The following is a 19,900-nucleotide window of genomic DNA, read 5'->3' as shown; positions in this document are numbered from 1 at the left end:
GGAGGTGTGGGGATGGCCATAGCGAGGTGTTTGTCCTCATTGATGACATGTTGAAGGCTGCGGAGAACATGGCGTAGTTTCTCCGCTCCGGGGAAGTACTGGACGACAAAGGGTACTCTGTTGGTTGCGTCCCGTGTTAGTCTCCTGAGGAGGTCTATGCGATTTTTTGCTGTGGCCCGTCGGAACTGTCGATCGATGAGTCGAGCGTCATATCCCGTTCTTACTAGGGCGTCTTTCAGCGTCTGTAGGTGTCCATCGCGTTCCTCCTCGTCTGAGCAGACCCTGTGTATTCGCAGGGCCTGTCCATAGGGGATGGCCTCTTTGACGTGGTTAGGGTGGAAGCTGGAAAAGTGGAGCATCGTGAGGTTGTCCGTGGGCTTGCGGTAGAGTGAGGTGCTGAGGTGCCCGTCTTTGATGGAGATTCGTGTGTCCAAGAAAGAAACTGATTCTGAGGAGTAGTCCATGGTGAGCTTGATGGTGGGATGGAACTTGTTGATGTTATCGTGTAGTCTCTTTAGTGATTCCTTGCCGTGGGTCCATAGAAAGAAAATGTCGTCGATGTATCTGGTGTATAGTGTTGGTTGGAGGTCTTGTGCAGTGAAGAAGTCCTGCTCGAACTTGTGCATGAAAATGTTGGCGTATTGGGGTGCGAATTTGGTCCCCATGGCTGTTCCGTGTGTTTGGGTAAAGAACTGGTTATCGAAGGTGAAGACATTGTGATCCAGGATGAAGCGGATGAGTTGTAGGATGGCTTCCGGAGATTGGCTGTTGGTGTTGAGTATTGATGCTGTCGCAGCGATGCCGTCATCGTGGGGGATACTGGTGTATAGTGCCGAGACGTCCATCGTGGTGAGAAGTGTTCCTGGTTCAACTGGTCCGTGGGTACTGAGTTTTTGTAGGAAGTCTGTAGTGTCGCGACAGAAGCTGGGGGTTCCCTGTACGATGGGTTTCAGGATGCCCTCGATGTATCCAGAGAGGTTCTCACACAGGGTTCCGTTGCCTGATACGATGGGACGTCCGGGTGTGTTGGCTTTGTGTATCTTTGGGAGGCAGTAGAAGTCTCCCACGCGGGGATTACGTGGGATGAGAGTGCGTAGGATGCTTTGAAGGTCTGGATCGAAGGTCTTGATCAGTTTGTTGAGCTGGTGGGTGTGTTCTTTGGTCGGATCTGCGGGTAACCGTCTGTAGTGTTCCTGGTTGTCCAGTTGTCGGTATGCTTCTTTGCAATAGTCTGTTCTGTTCTGTATGACTATGGCTCCTCCTTTGTCCGCTCCTTCGAGACACACGACAACGCAAAATCGTCGAGCAGAAATTGATAGCCAAGTTCCGCACCCATGAGGACGGCCTCAATCGGGATCTTGGGTTCATGTCACGCTACACGTTACCCCACCAGCGAACAAATGTTATCTGTTTTTAATATAATGGGTCATTTGCTGGCTTTCTCTGCCTTCCGGATGTTTCTGCCTCTCTCTGTTTTTTTTTTTCCTGTTTGTTTTTTTGTTGAATGTGTATTCGGGGGTTCTGCAGGTGACACCTCTCTGTCTGAACACGGTGATTGCCTTGGCAACGGGCAGTTGCAGGGGCATTCTGTAAACACCATGTATTGTTCTATATGTATAATTGCGTAGGCTTCGAGGAGCTCCTGAACATTTACCTGAGGAAGGAGGAAGCCTCCGAAAGCTTGTGAATTTAAAATAAAATTGCTGGACTATAACTTGGTGTTGTAAAATTGTTTACAATTGTCAACCCCAGTCCATCACCGGCATCTCCACATGTGTGAATAAAGGCTTAAAGTAACTGAAGACCTGGCTGCAGTATTCTATAATAAAAATAGAAAATGCTGGAGAAGCTCAGCAAGTGAGGCAGCGTCTGTGGAGAAAGAAACAGAGTTAACGTTTCAAGTCGAAGACCTTTCGTCAGAACTGGAAGATGTTAAAGTCTTTAAGCAAGTACAGAGCCAGGGAAAGGGGGGAGGGAGGGGAGGAAAGAGCAAAAGAGAAGGTCTGTGACAGGGTAGAGGGCAAAAGTGATTCAATTACAAAAAGGATGATGATGGGACAGGTTAAGAAACAAAAGATTGGTCAGGAGTAGCTGTAAACGGCAGCAGCAGAACCATTACCAGCACTTGCTGTCTGAAAAAATGGGAGCAATGGTTATGATCTGAAGTTATTGAAATCAATGTTGAGTCCGGAAGGGTTGTAAAGTGCCTAAACGAAAGATGAGGTGCTGTTCCTCGAGCTTACATTGAGCTTCATCGGAACAGTGTAAGAGACCGAAGACAGAGAGGTCAGACTGAGACGGGGAATTAAAATGGCAAGCGACCGGCAGGTCAGGGTCACACTTGTGGACAGAGTGGAGGTGTTCAGCAAAGCTGCGTTTGGTCTCCCCAATGTAGAGGAGACCGCATTATGAGCAGCGAATTGAAAGAGGTACAATTAAATCGCTGCTTCACCTGGAAGGAGTGTTTGGGGCCCTGGACGGTGGGAAGGGGGGAGGTGAAAGGGCAGGTATTGCATCTTGTGCGCTCGTATGGGAAGGTGCCGTGGGGAGGAGAGTGGATGTTAGGGGTGATGGAAGAGTGGACAAGGGTGTCGTGGAGGGAGCGGTCCCTTCGGAATGCTGAAAGGGGTGGTGGTGGGAGGGGAAGATGTGTTTGGTGGTGGGATCGCACTGGAGGTGGCGGAGGATGATGCGTTGAATGTGGAGGCTGGTGGAATGGAAGGTGAGGACCGGGGGGACCCTATCATGGTTCTGGGAGGGAAGGGAAGTGGTGAGGGCAGAAGTATGGGAAATGGGACGGACGCGGTTGAGGGCCCTGTCAACTACAGTGGAGGGGAATCCTCGATTTGAGGAAAAAGGAAGACTTAACGGAAGCATTGGTGTGGAAGGTGGTATCGTCAGAACAGATACGACGGAGAAACTGGGAGAAGGGAATAGAGTCCTCACAGGAAGCGGGGTGGGAGGAAGTGTGATCAACGTAGCTGTGGGAGTCGGTGGGCTTATAGTAAATATTGTTTGACAGCCTATCTCCAGAAATGGAGATAGCGAAGTCGGAGATGGACCATGTGAAGACGAGGGGAGGTGGAAATTAGAAGCAAAGTTGATGAAATTTTCCAGTTCGGGGTGAGAGCAGGAAACGGCACCAATACAGTCATCAGTGTACTGGAAAAAGAGGTGAAGGAGGGGACCTGAGTAGGGCTGGAACAAGGAATGTTCTACAAAAAAGCAAGCATAGCTGGGACCCATATGGGTTCCCATAGTGACTCCTTTTATTTGGAGGAAGTGAGTGGAGTCAAAGGAGAAGTTGTTCATCGTAAGAACAAGTTCAGCCAGGTGGAGGAGGGTGGCGGTGGGTGGGGACTGGTTGGGCCGTCGCTCAAGGAAGAAGCGGAGGGCCGGCTGCCGTCCTGGTGGTGGATGGAGGTTTGGAGGGACTGGACGTCCATGGTGAAAAGGAAAAGGAGAAGGTTAGGGCCGGGGAACTGGAAACTGGTAAAGTGGCGGAGGGCGTCGTAAGAGCCGCAGATGTAGGTCGGACATTCCGTTCTATTCAGTTATATCATTGTGGATGTTCCTGTGAATTCAGCCACTGCTGCTCTGTGATTAAACAACACTGTGTTTGTGGTTGTTAATTTTCCAGTCAGGTTTTATTTGCCCTGTGTTGCAAATTGATCTAAAAGCCTAGCTATGAATGATCAAAACTTGATCCCGGTAGTAACGGGAGGGCTTGAAACCCAGGTGATCATTGAACTGGTCATCATTTAAGCAGATGGTGCTCTAGTACCTTTTGGTTTACTTTATCTCTCTTTGTTTTCCTCCCTGCCTTTTCTGGTTCTACTGAAATGCTTGCTTGCCTTTCAGTTTTTAAGAAGGGCTGGGCACAAAACATTGACCTAACTATTCTCTCCACACATGCTGACTGACCTGCAGCATTTCCAGCATTTCCTATTTCAGTTTTGCAGCATTTGCTGTTCTTTTGCTTTTTATTTTTAGATATTAGTATGTTTTCTACAGTAAGTACTCAGGAGAACTTCTGATTTTATAACAATTGTATGTCCTGTAACAGTATTCGAGTCCTGCACATTATGCTGCATTTATGCTTAGCACTACAGTGAAGCAAAGCTAGTGTGGTGTATATTGGGTGTTGAGTCCCAAACTGACTCTGAAACCGAACTAGACTGTCCTCTGTGGATTCTCGATCTGCCTCACTCTGATGACTGTTCTGGCCTAGATTCTGGATTCAGGCAAAATCTGCATTGTAACTGCAGGGTCTTCTCAAAATGAAACAGGTCACACCAGCACTACCCATGTAGCGTAAATGCACCCTTAGGTTTAGGATTCCAAGTTCACCTGCAATGCCCATTCCAAATGGATAATCTGATGTGAACTTCTTTTCTCCCACCACTCCCAAAAAAAATGATGCAAATTGTCCTAAGTTGGCAGATTGAGTAACTGTCCCTAAATCAACCGTTGTGAAGCATTTAACTGATCATTTTGGGTTTTTGAATATTATTACTATTTCAATAATTATTTCTATAATTGTAACTAAAAATAATGTATTATACATTTGCATAATCATGTTAAACTTTTAAAGGACTAATTTTTCAATATTTCAAATGTTTTTCCAGAGCAGAATACCAGTCTATACAACACACTGTCCCGCTGGAACATCCGTACAAAATATGCTGCACTGGAGTCAGGTTCGGCCTCTATTTGAGTGTCTCATTAACAACTTTGTTTAGCCCAAAATATTGCCATTTAAAGTGTATGAGCTTTTCAAAGTGGAGATTTTCTGTGAAAGTTAACATGCAGTAATGGTGTGTGACACTTAATTTACGGCGACAGTTTAAGGACACATTGGGTTATGTTTGTGCACTCTTCACAGATTGAGTTGGGAACAGTCTTTTGATTATGCAATGTTTATGTTCTTCAGGCTGTGAAAAAAGGAAATTTTCAGGCGTTTGACTGGGGTTCTCATCAAAAAAACAAGGCTCATTATAATCAGGTATTGTACAAGAAATCGTCTGAGGAAAAATTGATACATATTTATAAATGCTGCATCCTGCGTTTCCTGCAAACTGATTGTGGTCATTTATACATATTAATTTTTGATTTTGCTTTGCATACTGCAAAGTAAAAGTCAGTAAAGCTGATGAAAGACAAAAAAATTCCTTCACGTAGCAGTTCTTGGTCTTGCTGTCCGTGGGAAGTGAAAAGCATCTGCAGAGGGAAGATGATTAAAACCATGTCACTATTATACACGTCGGTGGTTAGTTGCATAGAGCAATTAACAAGGCAGTAAACAGGAGTGACGTATTCCCTTGTGGCAAATGTGTTTGTTTTGATTTCTGCTAATTTACAAGAACTAAATAAAATTTTCATTCGAACCAGTTGTCGCTATGAAGGTCACTTACATACTATCAGTAGCTGCATTTCTAAAATTGGTTAACATCGGGTCCTGCGCGAAAGCAGTTGGAAACTGGCTTGCCAGCAGCAATCTGTGGAAACAGTGCCAATATATTTCCATGTGAGTTGGAATCCTGTCCTGAACAAGATTGCACTCGGTTGCTGTAGTGATTTTTAAAATAAATTTGTTGGCTTTTGATGTTCATTTATAATATTGAATGACCCTGGAGATGGAAGATACGCACTTTCCCATAAGCTCGGTGACTGTGTCAGAACATTATGGCAAGAGAAACCCCACCTGTAAGGAAGGAAAGAAATTGGATTTACATCACACATTATCCTGTCTCAGAACCATCCCAAAGTGCTTCACATACAATGAATTACTTTTAAAATGCAGGCATATATGGCAGTCATTTTGTGCACAGCACAATCTCTAAGAAATCCTTACTTTCTATACATACAGTTTCAAAAATTGTTGAGCAATGTCAAAACTACATTCAGTAGAATAGTTCATAGAATTATTGGTGAGTTTGTTTGGTGTTGGTAGCAGTGTTCTTATTAACCAAGGCAAAATTTCGGAATTCTCTATTGAACATAGCTATATATAAGTGGAATGCACTTGAATGTAACATTTGTGAAGTTTGACTAGTTATGGATACAGAAGAATCGATTTTTCTCATTAGTTTCTATCTCTCTATTTACATCATCTCCCGCACCTGAGTTTAGGATGGGTAAGCCTGCTTCCAATTTCACCGCAATACGTTTGCTTGGGATCAGAAGAGATGCAAGAGTTTCCCAGGGATGATTCCCTCCCCATGTAGGGTATCACTGTCTCAGCTCTGTACTCTGTTGCAGCACAATACAGAATGCCTGAGATTAGGAACTGACTGCAGTAACAAATGCATTTTAATGTTTTAAGTGTCTTAGCTAATTTGTGGAGCTCTAATTTTCTTTTATTTTTCTTTGTCCAGACAAAACCACCTCTATACAACATTAAATCGATGGCTGTTCCCACTGCTCTCTGGACTGGAGGAAACGATTGGCTAGCTGATCCCACTGATGTGATTATGTTACTGAACCAAGTGCCCAACCTTATTTACCACAAGGAATTCCCTGATTGGGAACATCTAGATTTCATCTGGGGCCTGGATGCACCGCAGCGCATGTACAACGAAATTATTGATCTCATGAGAAAGTATCAGTGAGTCTGGGACAATCTGCCATACACCGTTTTAAAACTGGAGTTAAAATACACTCCTTTTTAAGTGCTTTTTTCTATCTTTTCCCTTTTCAGCTGCATTATATGGATCTTAGATGATTTTTAAAAAAGAGACTATATATTAAAATTATTAAAGCTTTAGTACTTTGATGCCTAGATCGTGCCTGAGCCCTGAGTTTAAGCAAGAAATGAGTGAGTGCCTAGTCCCACATGCTGATAAACTCCTGATCACAGTCACAATGCTATGGGCAAATGTTGAGCTGAGGCCAGATTTTTATTTACAGACAGGAGAAAAAATTTGTGTGGTCCTAGTCAAAATAACATTAACGAGGTTTGGTAACTGTAGCCCGCCTCCTTCTGCCACTTATTGGAACTGTTGAGACCAGGGAATTAAAAAATATATTCTTTGACTCGATTTTACCCAAAAATTGCCAGGATTGCTATGAGTCAAAGCAGGCAAGTTATCACACTGAGTATTTGGAAAAAGCTGTAGGAAATATTTATTAAAAATAACTTTTTTTTAAATTGAAGCTTTTCCAGCAGACTTTTTTTCTTTCAGTTTTATTGCCTATTCCTAATTGCCCTGAGATAGTGCCTTCTTGAACCGCTGCAGTCCTGTGGTGATGGTGCTCCTACAATAGTATTAGGTCTGGAGTACTAGAATATTGACCCAGCGATGATATATGTCTAAGCCAGGATGGTGTGTGAATTCTGTTAAATTGTAGGCTCCTTTTGAATGTAGAATTTAAAGAACATTTTGTGCTGTTCACAGACTGAACTTTATCCACTGAATTTCTTTAACCTAATGCTGTAATTCTCTACATGAGCTAACTAAGTGCATGGTATTATTTTGATATCTATGTTGCTAGTTTAAATCTGGTTGAAGAAAGATTTTATCAAAATTGATTTCTGAACATTGACTTTGCAAATGCATGCTTTATTTGAAATTAAAAGTTACATTGCCCTATACAATCTACACCTCTTCATTCAAAGTTACCTAATTCAAAATTATCCGATTTCAAAAAATAAATAAATTTCCTGTTGTTATTTACGTTGCTTAATTCAAATTATTGAATTACAAAAAAAAAATTACTTTGAATTACCAGGAGTAAGTAGATTGTAATAAGGTTCAGCTAACACTTGGCTTGCTGCTGCACAGATACTTGACCTGCCTCAGGCTCCACAGACCTGCCTCTTTGACCTGGAAATATGACTTTTGTACCACGTTGTATGTGAGCTTGTGCTTTTGGAAATTATTACACGTGCAAACCAACATTCTCAGGAAATGGAAATATAAATCAGCTGAAGTCATTCGGTGATTCTGGTCTAATTTTGAATGTATTTTAATGGCACAATTTGGATTCACAACCCATAGGATCAATCTTTCACATGAGAGAAATGTACAGCAGCAAATGTTCCTGAGCACTTTTAAACATGTGCTCATGTGACCATATGCTTCAGACAACTAGTATAACCAGACCATCTTACCGATGATGACTCTGTTCCAAACATTTTTTCAATCGTGAGTCAACTTGTCATCACCGGGAAGATATATCTGGTTTATTTAAGTGCTAGCAATTTTACGAAACCAAACCAAATTTCACTTGAACAAATTGTGCAACCTTGTATATATTTATGTACAGCTGTGATTTGTGGTTGGCTTATCTTCCTGAGAAACAGCTGGTCATGGGTCTTTTATTTGACACTTTAGCTGATTTTACATGTTAAAAACAGACAGCTTGGTGGTTTTAATGCTTGTGGATTACCGGCACCATGATGTGGGCACTTAGTGAGATAATTACATCGGAACACGGGAACGTACAGGTCTAGACCATCTGCCAGTACGCATTGTGGCCGGTCAAAGTTCACGTAACAGCAATAATTATCAAGGAATTGTTATTGTGCCGAAGATTAATTAAGCTGATTTTAAAAAAACCTATGATGGATGACAGCTTAAGAATGCTGTCTTTGGGTTTCAGGAGTAAAAGAATTCGTCCATGTATGTGTGCATGTGTGTTAAGCACCATTTATAGGAAGACTGCACCTGATTTGTAAACTATTATTAAACTTGTCTGCACAATATGGTTTTTACATCTTTTGGTACCTTGTTGTAGTTGTCTCGCTATTACAATGGAACCATTTCAATAAAGATAGTTTGTTTTACTTTTTTTCTCACACTTGATTTGATTTTTTCCAGATCTTTAAGCAAAGATTGTGATTTAGTTATTGAGCTTTAGAATCAATTTCCAATATATTTGCACTACACACTTAATACTCAAGTATTGAGAGGTCAGTGTTGTTTGGGAGGGGGGGGGGTCTAATTTATGCTGCTGCAGATCCTGGCAAGTCCAACCTGTGAATTTGCAGTGTTTGGAATTTAAATACATAAGAAATAGGAGTAGACCATACGTCCCCTCAAGCCTGCTCCGTCCGCCATTCAATAAAATCATGGCTGATCTTCGACCGCCAATCCCCGTATCCCTTGATTCCCTTAGAGTCCGAAAATCTATCGATCTCAGCCTTGAATATACTCAACGACTGAGCATCCACAACATAGAAAATAGGAGTAGGCCATTCGAGCATGCTCCGCCATTCAATATGATCTTGGCTGATCCTCTATCTCAATACCATATTCCCACTCTCTCCCCATACCCCTTGATGCCTTATGTGCCTAGAAATCTATCTAGCTCCTTCTTAAATATATTCAGTGATAAAGAATTCCACAGGTTCACCACCCTCTGAGAAGAAATTTCTCCTCATCTCAATGTCCTACCCTGTATCCTGAGACTGTGACCCTTCATTCTGGACCCCCAAAGCAGGGGAAACATCCTCCCTGCATCCAGTCTGTCTAGCCCTGAGAACTAGGCATATAGTCTCACCATCAAACCCTCTGGGGTAAAGAATTCCACAGATTCACAACTCTGAGTGAAGAAATTCCTCCTCATCTCAGTCCTAAATGGCCAACCCCTATCCTGAGACTATGCCCATAGTTCTAGACTCTCCAGCCAGGGGAAATAACATCACAGCATCTACCCTGTCAAGCCCTCTCATTCTTCTAAACTCGAGAGAGTATAGACCATTCTACTCAACCTCTCCTCATAGGACAACCCTCTTATCCCAGGAATTAATCTAGTGAACCTTCGTTGCACCCCCTCTAACACAAAGTATATCCTTCCTTAGGTAAGGAGACCAAAACTGTACACAGTACTCCAGGTACGATTGCAGCAAGACTTACTTACTCTTGTACTCCAACCCCCTTGCAATAAAGGCCAACATACTATTTGCCTTCCTAATTGCATGCTGTACCTGCATGTTAACTTTGTGTTTCGTATACAAGGACACCCAAATCCCTCTGAACAACATTTAATAGTTACCATTTTAAAAGAAAGTCAGTTTTTCAATTCTTCCTACTGAAGTGAATAACCTCACATTATATTCCATCTGACACCTTCTTGCCACTCATCTAACCACCTATATCCCTTTGAAGACTTTCTGTCCTCTGCACAGCTTACTTTCCTTCCTAGCTTTGTCTAGACAGCAAACTTGGATACATTACACTTGGTCCCTTCATCTAAGTCATTAATATAGATTGTAAATAGCTGAGGCCCCCAGCACTGATCCTTGCAGCACCCCACTGGTAACAGCCTGCCAACCTGAAAATGACCCGTTTATAAATATTATTCTTAACCACCTTCATCCCATCTATCCTTCAGATGGCTTTCGCAAGATCCTCTTGGGATCTGGCTCCTCTTGCCATAGCTCTGAAAAGAACTTGAATTTCCCAGTATTGTGCAGGGGTGTTGCCATTTATAGAATTTATTACACAAAAGGTACTCTTCAGAATAAAGATAGTTTGTATAACAGGTAAGTCTCACAACAATTGAACTCTCACAGGATGGCTGGACAAAGAGGCTGGTAATAACCTTCATCTTGAGGTCCCATTCCTTGTTGGGTGGTTGAAGATGTAATGGAGCATCAGTGGAAAAGCTGCCTAGGTTAACTCATCCTTCAAAATGTTAATCCTGCCAGGTGAAGAAGGATCTTTCTTCACCTCACCACCATTATATAGAATGTCAAACAGCAAAGACAATGAAATTGCTGTATTAAGGTAAAGAAGTTCATAGTACCTATAGCATTTCCCATGTACTACCTATATTCACAACACACAGTATTGTTTTTATTCAAGAAATCCATTTAAAACGTACAAAGTTCAATAGCATTCTCCACCAGCCCCAAGCATATTTAAAGCAAAGCCATGTGCTGAATTACAACTAATCAGGCAACTTTGAAATATACATACTCATAGCTACAAAAATATTTGCTGGAACAAGTTGGAAAATATGCTTCTGCCTCTTGCTATCCTTAACTGTTACCATTGTCACAATTTATGAATGTGGTAAGTCAAACATGCTATGATCGAACAGCTTGATTAGAATTTACCCTTCTACACAATCATTTCTTCTGGCAGTGCTCAAACACAATTATTCAAATAATTACATTTTTACAGTGCAAGTTGACTTTACAAAAAACCAGTGTGTTTTCCCTTTGTTTATTTTGCTTAAGGGGGTTAGGCAAACGAGTCACTTCAAAATCACAAAATGCTTTAGTTTACACTTAAATGATAATTTAATTTTTGCTTCTGCTATCTGCAATCTCTCACCAATTATCTCCCTTCCACCTCTCGTACAGCTGTTAGTGACTATGGAACCATATTCTAGCTATTTGTTTCTGTTCTTTCCTGTTCCTAAACACCAAGCCCATGTGGCAATTATTCATGAGTTTTAACAGCAAGTGTTGGCAGGCTGTTCAAGCAGAGGAAACATCCCTGTGGAACCCAATCCTGTCCTCTTTTACCTTTCACTCCTACACAATTTCAGCTCAGGTGGGTGGATAATGATGACTGAGAACCCTGAGCTACTTTCCCCTCCCTAACTCAGGGACAGTGAGGTCAACTGTAGCTACATAATCTCACCCCTGCTGTGAGGAGCTAACTCAGCACAAACCAGCGACTGATCCTGCGTCCCTTCTGATCTGTATGGCTCAATAATACTGGATAGTACTAGGTATCTGGGAGAAGCTGCTCTATATGCATTTTCATTTAACAGAATTTTAAAAGACTGCTTATTCATGACATCTTTTTCCAATTGGATGAACGAAACATCATTCACCTACCCTAATATAAACCCAGACTCTCTTACTTTGATGTCCCTTGAAAACTTGACATTTACTCATATATTCGTCCCCAATATAAAGTGACAATCCGAGTGGCTGATCAATGTCTTTTGTAGAACAAAACTGTTCAGGAGCAAGAAATCCCAGGTGGAAATAGAAGACAACCAGATTCCCAGAGCCGACGTAACCTTCCGACATAATCTCCACCTGAGTAACGAGCAGGGTACCACTTAACAGAACGGACTTATTTTTATATGGTTCCTTTCATGATCGAGATATCCCAAAGCAAAAGTACTTCATTGGCTGTAAAGTGAAGTGTAGTCACTGTTGTAATATAAGAAATGTGACAGCCAATTTACACACAGCAAGCTCCCACAAACAGCAATGAAATAAATGATCAGATAATTTAAAAAAAAAGTGTTGGTTGAGGGATAAATATTGTCCTTCTTCAGATAGGGCCATGTGATCTTTTATGTCTCATCCGAAAAGAAGCACCCCATCAGTACTACATTGAAATGCCAGCCTAGATAATGCGCTCAAGTCTCTGGAGTGGGACTTGAGCCCACAATCTTCTGACTCAGAGAGTCCTACCCACTGAGCCACAGTTGACACTTTGCAGCAAGCAGGCAAAATGGTGTAAAGTCAGGCTCCAATTCTTTTCTCAAGCTAGACAAAAGCATCCTATTTATTTGCTACATACAAACATACACATTGATGATTCCGGAACTTTCTATGATTCCTTCCGTAGCATAGCGACAATTTTTGGAAACTTTAACCGTGTGGCAATATCCAAGGGAGTTTCTCCATTCTAAAAAAACAAAGTTAATGCAATGCATATGTAAAAAGTCAGTCCAATAGACACTTCCAATTATTATACATTGAACCAGAAAAGCTGTAAATAGATATTAGTTTAATTCGAAGGGTACTGCAATGATCTTTGTGGCACATTTTATACAGAATAAATTAATAGATTGACAAATGTGAACACCTACATCCCCTTTAATATGGTGATTCTGAAGTCGAGTAATAAAATTCAAGAGCAACTAGGAGTGAAACTACAATGGAGTTGAAATGAACATGAAGGCACAACTTCACCTATTTTCCGGAGCACATTAGTCCTAGCACCAATGTTTGGAAAGAGTTAGTGCAGTGGTCCCATATAATTGCCCAACAAGTGGAAGCTAGAGAACTGTTTAAGGTTGCATCTTGAAGCGATTACTGCTCAAGCAGAATGGACCTTGAATCTGCCAGGTGGCTTATGCTAAACTAAATTGCAATATGAAAGAAAAATTGGTTCCAAAGGAAGAGTTGACATGCAGATCTGAATAGAATAACTTTTTTTTAAGGCCCTGGCATATCAACATTTTCTCTCACAGAAACGTAATGGGTAATTTGGCCATTTGGATTTCCAATCAATCTCAGAGTTTAAGACCCCTCCATTAATGCCCAGCACAATATGATTGATCTAACATCAGATCACAAAGCAGCTTACCATCCAGAAAGAGCAATTGTTTCGGGTTCATAGAAACCCGTCTGTTCAAAGAGGTTGTATGTGAAAGGTTTGTGGGGAACACTTAGATCCCAATCTGGTATCAAGGAGTAAATGAACAAGTTTCTAAGCACCCATCAATCAGACGACATCCCCCAAGATAGAAAACCTTCACAGGAAGTTGTTATACTACAACCGCTGGTCTTAAAAAGCTAAACAAAAAAGTTACCATTTTCTGATAATAGCTGGCAGTAGCATTACTGCATGGCGACTTAAGGGTCAAACAGCCCAATTAACCGCTTGTTCAGGCACTTGAAATTGTTGCATGTTTTACCAGTAGTTATACAGCAGTGGAACATGTATTCAGAATTAACTGCTTGGCAAACAAATGACATCCACCCCAATCTGTTTAAGGGGTCAATTATACTGCCACTTTTATGACTTTACAAAAATCTTTTTGCTTCACAGCAATGCAAAAATGACCATATGACTGCAGGGCGGAAAGGTGAGAGACTTCCACTCTCAGAAACAGTCTCTTATCATTCTGCTCCAGTAAGAGTGGGACAAGACTCAGGTTATACAGTCACTTTTGTGCTCCCTTCTGGAAGCCATCTCACACCTCTTTGTTTTGATGCCACATGGAATGAAACTGGTGAGTAATTATACCAGGTTTAAAAGGTGCTTACTGTGACACAGGAATAGATGGAGGCCATTCAGCCCCTCGAGCCTGTTGCGCCAGTTAGCTCATGGCTGATCTATATCAACTCCATTTACTCGCCTTTGTTCCATATCCCTTGACACCCTTATCCAACAAAAATTCTTCATAAATTTAAACTGTTTTTTTTACATTTTGAGTGAGCATACTTCTGTCTTGTGCTATCAAACATTAAAATTTATGTTCTAGGAGTAGAACTCAAGAGTCGTGCATGTGTGCTCACTCTGGCCCGAGTGTTCAATTTGGATCCAGGCACAGTCGACAGTGGGCCTGTGACCTCGTTTAAATTAGACCGGCGAGCTGCGGACGCCTGCTGTGCTTTCCCCAGGCAGCTCACAGGCGAAGCACGTTTAAATTTCGGGTCGCTGGCGGCCCTCAGGTAGATCCTGGGAAGGGATCGGGGGCCAGCGCCTTTCTTCAGGACTGCCGGGGAGGAACACTCCTGCTCATCCTGGCTTCACATTCAAGTAAGTATTTTTTTTTTAAAAACTTATCTTTTGAGTTGCAGCCTCCAGTGGTCCCTTTAAGGACACACGTAGACATGACTATCCTGAATGCAGCAGGCCCGGCACCAGCTACGTTCAGGGCAGCCCACTTTCGGGAAGGGGGCCTGAAACAGGCATTAGGCACTTTTCATATACAAATAGGAGGCCTAAAGCCCATTTCAGGCACAGGCCCTGGGCGCCAATACTTCAGCCGTTACCAATATGGTGGGCAGTGCACTTCCGCCACAGAACTTGTGCTCGCATGCCACCCGCCATATTGGATGCTTAGGAGTCCGGTTTACTCCTATAAAAGGGTGCAGCATCAACAAATTTCTAGGCCTATAGGTTTTAGTCATGAGTGTCTAATTTCAGTTGCTTCAGCAGCTCCTGTTAATCTCATGACACAGAAACGAATAAACTTTGGCTTCATCATTGCTCTTTGATTGAAATGGCAGGGTTTACACTAACCACTATTGGTTTGAATGCAAGCTTTGCAGTTGTACTCCCAACACACAGAATAGACAAGATCAACTTGATAATATTGCATTGCAAAAAAAAAAGATTCCCAGCCCTGGGTTTGCATCCCCCAAAGTTCAAAATGTGATACTGTAATTGAACCTTTCTGATCCAATATCAGAACATATGGTGAGACATACTACACCTTAATTAGCCATGCCAAATGTTTACCTTGTTAGCAATGGATGCATCTGCATTTGCTTGAATGAGAATAGAAACAGTCCTTTGATTTTTCATTCGACAAGCATAATGAAGAGCCGTGTTACCTTTCTGCAACGAGATTAAAACCCAAAAAGTTATACAGTTGTACAAATCCCACAACATCCTGACTCAGATGAGATTACTACGGCCGAGCCAAATCTTGGCAAAAAGGTAACAGAATCCTGGGTGTACCCAATACAAAAAGGGCAGAATTGCGATGCTACAACATTCCAATACACAATCACTCCATTCATTATATCTATTACTGAAGCACAGTGAAACACTGGGAAAAGACAAGAGGTGACAGATTATAATTTGCTCAAAATTTAACCTGTAACAGAGATAGGACCTTTGAAAAATTAAAGCATTCCCTTTGTTGTTTAAAAACAGCAGTTTTTTGGGGTCTAAAATATCAGTCTTGAGTGACAAACAGTGATCCATCCCGTTTCATGTTATAACGTTGCCAAGTTTATATCACTTATGGGCAGGACTCAAATTTATCCTTTGGGCTCAAGAACCTTTAGGAAAAGCAAACATAAACCTCTATTTGGGAGCACATCACATTAAAGACCAGTTTAAAACAGTTCCTGGAAGTTACTTCTGGTGTGTGTGGGGTGGGGCAAATGACATGCACTGTCTGGAATGTAGATACCAGCCTCTGTTTATTTTAGATTATTGTAAACAATTTTACAACACCAAGTTATAGTCCAGCAATTTTATTTTAAATTCACAAGCTTTCGGAGATTTTCTCCTTCCTCAGGCAAATGTTTCAAGATCTCCTTGAAGCCTACGCATTTATACATATTGAACAATAAAACATGGTGTTTACAGACTGCCCCTGCAACTGCCCGTTGCCAAGGCAATCACCGTGTTCAGACAGAGAGGTGTTACCTGCAGAACCTCCGAATACACATTCAACAAAAAAACAAACAGGGAAAAAAAACAGAGAAAAAAAAACCACAGAGAGAGGCAGAAACATCCGGAAGGCAGAGAGAGCCAGCAAATGACCCATTATATTAAAAACAGATAACATTTGTTCGCTGGTGGGGTAACGTGTAGCGTGACATGAACCCAAGATCCCGGTTGAGGCCGTCCTCATGGGTGCGGAACTTGGCTATCAATTTCTGCTCGACAATTTTGCGTTGTCGTGTGTCTCGCAGGCCGCCTTGGAGTACGCTTACCCGAAGGTCGGTGGATGAATGTCCATGACTGCTGAAGTGTTCCCCGACTGGGAGGGAACCCTCCTGTTTGGCGATTGTTGCGCGGTGTCCGTTCATCCGTTGTCGCAGCGTCTGCATGGTCTCGCCAATGTACCATGCTCTGGGGCATCCTTTCCTGCAACGTATGAGGTAGACAACGTTGGCTGAGTCACAGGAGTATGAACCATGCACCTGGTGGGTGGTGTCATCTCGTGTGATGGTGGTATCTGTGTCGATGATCTGGCATGTCTTGCAGAGGTTACCGTGGCAGGGTTGTGTGGCGTCGTGGACGCTGTTCTCTTGAAAGCTAGGTAGTTTGCTGCGAACGATGGTCTGTTTGAGGTTGGGTGGCTGTTTAAAGGCGAGTAGTGGAGGTGTGGGGATGGCCATAGCGAGGTGTTTGTCCTCATTGATGACATGTTGAAGGCTGCGGAGAACATGGCGTAGTTTCTCCGCTCCGGGGAAGTACTGGACGACAAAGGGTACTCTGTTGGTTGCGTCCCGTGTTAGTCTCCTGAGGAGGTCTATGCGATTTTTTGCATAGACAAAAAATCGCATAGACCTCCTCAGGAGACTAACACGGGACGCAACCAACAGAGTACCCTTTGTCGTCCAGTACTTCCCCGGAGCGGAGAAACTACGCCATGTTCTCCGCAGCCTTCAACATGTCATCAATGAGGACAAACACCTCGCTATGGCCATCCCCACACCTCCACTACTCGCCTTTAAACAGCCACCCAACCTCAAACAGACCATCGTTCGCAGCAAACTACCTAGCTTTCAAGAGAACAGCGTCCACGACGCCACACAACCCTGCCACGGTAACCTCTGCAAGACATGCCAGATCATCGACACAGATACCACCATCACACGAGATGACACCACCCACCAGGTGCATGGTTCATACTCCTGTGACTCAGCCAACGTTGTCTACCTCATACGTTGCAGGAAAGGATGCCCCAGAGCATGGTACATTGGCGAGACCATGCAGACGCTGCGACAACGGATGAACGGACACCGCGCAACAATCGCCAAACAGGAGGGTTCCCTCCCAGTCGGGGAACACTTCAGCAGTCATGGACATTCATCCACCGACCTTCGGGTAAGCGTACTCCAAGGCGGCCTGCGAGACACACGACAACGCAAAATTGTCGAGCAGAAATTGATAGCCAAGTTCCGCACCCATGAGGACGGCCTCAACCGGGATCTTGGGTTCATGTCACGCTACACGTTACCCCACCAGCGAACAAATGTTATCTGTTTTTAATATAATGGGTCATTTGCTGGCTCTCTCTGCCTTCCGGATGTTTCTGCCTCTCTCTGTGGTTTTTTTTTCTCTGTTTTTTTTCCCTGTTTGTTTTTTTGTTGAATGTGTATTCGGAGGTTCTGCAGGTAACACCTCTCTGTCTGAACACGGTGATTGCCTTGGCAACGGGCAGTTGCAGGGGCAGTCTGTAAACACCATGTTTTATTGTTCAATATGTATAAATGCGTAGGCTTCAAGGAGATCTTGAAACATTTGCCTGAGGAAGGAGAAAATCTCCGAAAGCTTGTGAATTTAAAATAAAATTGCTGGACTATAACTTGGTGTTGTAAAATTGTTTACAATTGTCAACCCCAGTCCATCACCGGCATCTCCACATCATATTTTAGATTAGTCGCAGACTGACCCCAATATGGGACAAAATTGGCTTAATGCCTCATACATAATTTGCCATTGCAACAACAACTTGCATTTATATAGAGCCGTTAACGTAGTAAAACGTCCCAAGACGCTTCACATGATCATAATTAGACAAAAAAAATTCACGCCGAGCAAAGGAGGAGGCATCAGGACAGGTGACCAAAAGTTTGGTTAAAGTGGTAGGTTTTAAGAAGCATTTTAAAAGAGGAGAGTGAGCCAGAGGGGTTTAGGGAGGGAATTCCAGAGCTTAGGGTCTAGACAGCTGAAGGCAGGGCCTTCAATGGGGGGAGGCGAAGGAAGTTGAGGATGCATAAGAGGCCACAATTGAGGAACGCAGAGTTCTCAGAGGGTTGTAAGGCTGGAGGAGGTTACAGAGATAGAGAGGAGTGAGGCCATGGGGGGATTTGAACACACGGATGAGAATTTTTTAAAAAACGAGGTATTGCCAGACCGGGAGCCAATGTAGGTCAGCGGGCACAGGGGTGATGGATGAACGGGACTTGGTGCAAGTTAGGATACGGACAGCAGAGTTTTGGATGAGCTCAAAGTTCATGGAGGGTGGAAAATGGGAATTCAGCAAGGAGAGCATTGGAATAGACAAGTCTGGGGGTAACAAAAGCATGGATGAGGGTTTCAGCAGCAGATGAGCTGAGGCAGGGACGGAGACAGGCGATATTATGGAGGTGGAAGTAGGTGGTTTTGGTGGAGGATATGGGGTCAAGAGAGACAGAGCAGTTGTCCTATCTTGGGGGGAGGGGAGGGGGGGTGGGGGGGGAGGGAAGGTGGTGGTATCTTGCCAGGAAAGTCGTGGAGGTCACAGATTTAACACCTGTCACACAAAAGGTGTCTTCTGGCATAATGCTCATGTAATAGTTGCTAAGCTTCAGATCAATTCGAATCAATCTTATTTCCAGTTCACTGTGGTGAGGCAGCACTTTGTGAGCACCCAGGCATGTGCTTTGTAAAAAGCTCACACAAAAAGAAATTACAGTGTTTGATTTTTTTCAAAATAGTTGGATATAGAATTGAAAAGGAAAGATTTGTGTGGCTTTGGGTAAAGAGTAGGGGAGTGGGACTGAATGGATAGCTCTTTCAAAGAGCCGGCACAGGCATGATGGGCTGAATGGCCTATCTGTATTCTTCAGCACGAAGAATCTCTGCTGTATGATTCCATTAAATCTATATCAGAACCCTGTGTTAAGCCTTAACCTATGTAATTTTCATGCAAGAGTGAACAAAATGTATTTATAATCAGATTTACTTGTCCTTACATTGTCTGTTGCATTTACATCCACTTCAGCATTCAGCAACATCTTGATCAACCTTTCATTTTGACTCTTCTTTGATTCCTAGGCAATAAGTTACACAGGTTTTAGAAAGGAGTTAACTGAACAATTAATAATCTATACATCTTGACCTACTTGTACTTTACTTCACTACCTGTAAGAAAGAACCTATATTTATATAGCACCTTATCGCATCAGTCAGGACGTGCCAAAGCATTTCGTAGTTACGTAGGTAAATGTGGCAGCCAATTTTCACATAGTGAAGTCCCACAAATAGCAAATGAGATGAATGAGCACTCAGTTTGTTTTAGCAGTATTGTTCGAAGGAGGAATGTTGGCCAGGACTCCTGCTCTTCAATGAATAGTTGCGCCTATAACATCCACCTGAACCACCAACACAGGCAAATAGCACAACTGGTTTGACATGTCACCTGAATGATGGCACCTGTCAATTCCTTCACTATTTCACCCGCGTTTCACCCTAATTTTCTAACTTCAGACATGAACTATAAATGGTCAGAAAATCAA

General features: G+C 42.8%; 2 protein-coding genes across 7 annotated transcripts in view; one reads left to right on the top strand and one right to left on the bottom strand.

Moving 5' to 3' along the window:
- The window catches only part of lipf (lipase, gastric), a 47,931-nt gene extending 39,143 nt beyond the window's left edge, over positions 1-8,788 (top strand). For all 3 annotated transcript variants that reach the window (XM_068002535.1, XM_068002534.1, XM_068002536.1), the window contains 3 exons: positions 4,629-4,700; positions 4,934-5,005; positions 6,378-8,788. In XM_068002535.1, coding sequence (XP_067858636.1) covers positions 4,629-4,700; positions 4,934-5,005; positions 6,378-6,611 — 378 coding nt within the window. In that variant the 3' untranslated portion in view covers positions 6,612-8,788. The remainder of the gene's footprint in view (positions 1-4,628; positions 4,701-4,933; positions 5,006-6,377) is intronic.
- The window catches only part of ankrd22 (ankyrin repeat domain 22), a 28,430-nt gene continuing 13,158 nt past the window's right edge, over positions 4,629-19,900 (bottom strand). The window contains exons 4-7 of one of the 4 annotated variants that reach the window (XM_068002541.1): positions 19,358-19,435; positions 15,174-15,272; positions 5,415-5,498; positions 4,629-5,220 (exon numbers count right to left, since the gene is read on the bottom strand). In XM_068002541.1, the coding sequence (XP_067858642.1) occupies positions 5,436-5,498; positions 15,174-15,272; positions 19,358-19,435 (240 nt within the window). In that variant the 3' untranslated portion in view covers positions 4,629-5,220; positions 5,415-5,435. Of the gene's footprint in view, positions 5,221-5,414; positions 5,705-10,780; positions 12,606-15,173; positions 15,273-19,357; positions 19,436-19,900 lie in introns of those variants that run through there. The other 3 variants (XM_068002539.1, XM_068002542.1, XM_068002538.1) reach the window with 3 other exon arrangements.

The sequence above is a fragment of the Heptranchias perlo genome, chromosome 21, assembly GCF_035084215.1.
Source record: "Heptranchias perlo isolate sHepPer1 chromosome 21, sHepPer1.hap1, whole genome shotgun sequence".
Classification (NCBI taxonomy): Eukaryota; Metazoa; Chordata; class Chondrichthyes; order Hexanchiformes; family Hexanchidae; genus Heptranchias; species Heptranchias perlo.
This window is presented reverse-complemented; position numbering and strand designations above follow the sequence as displayed.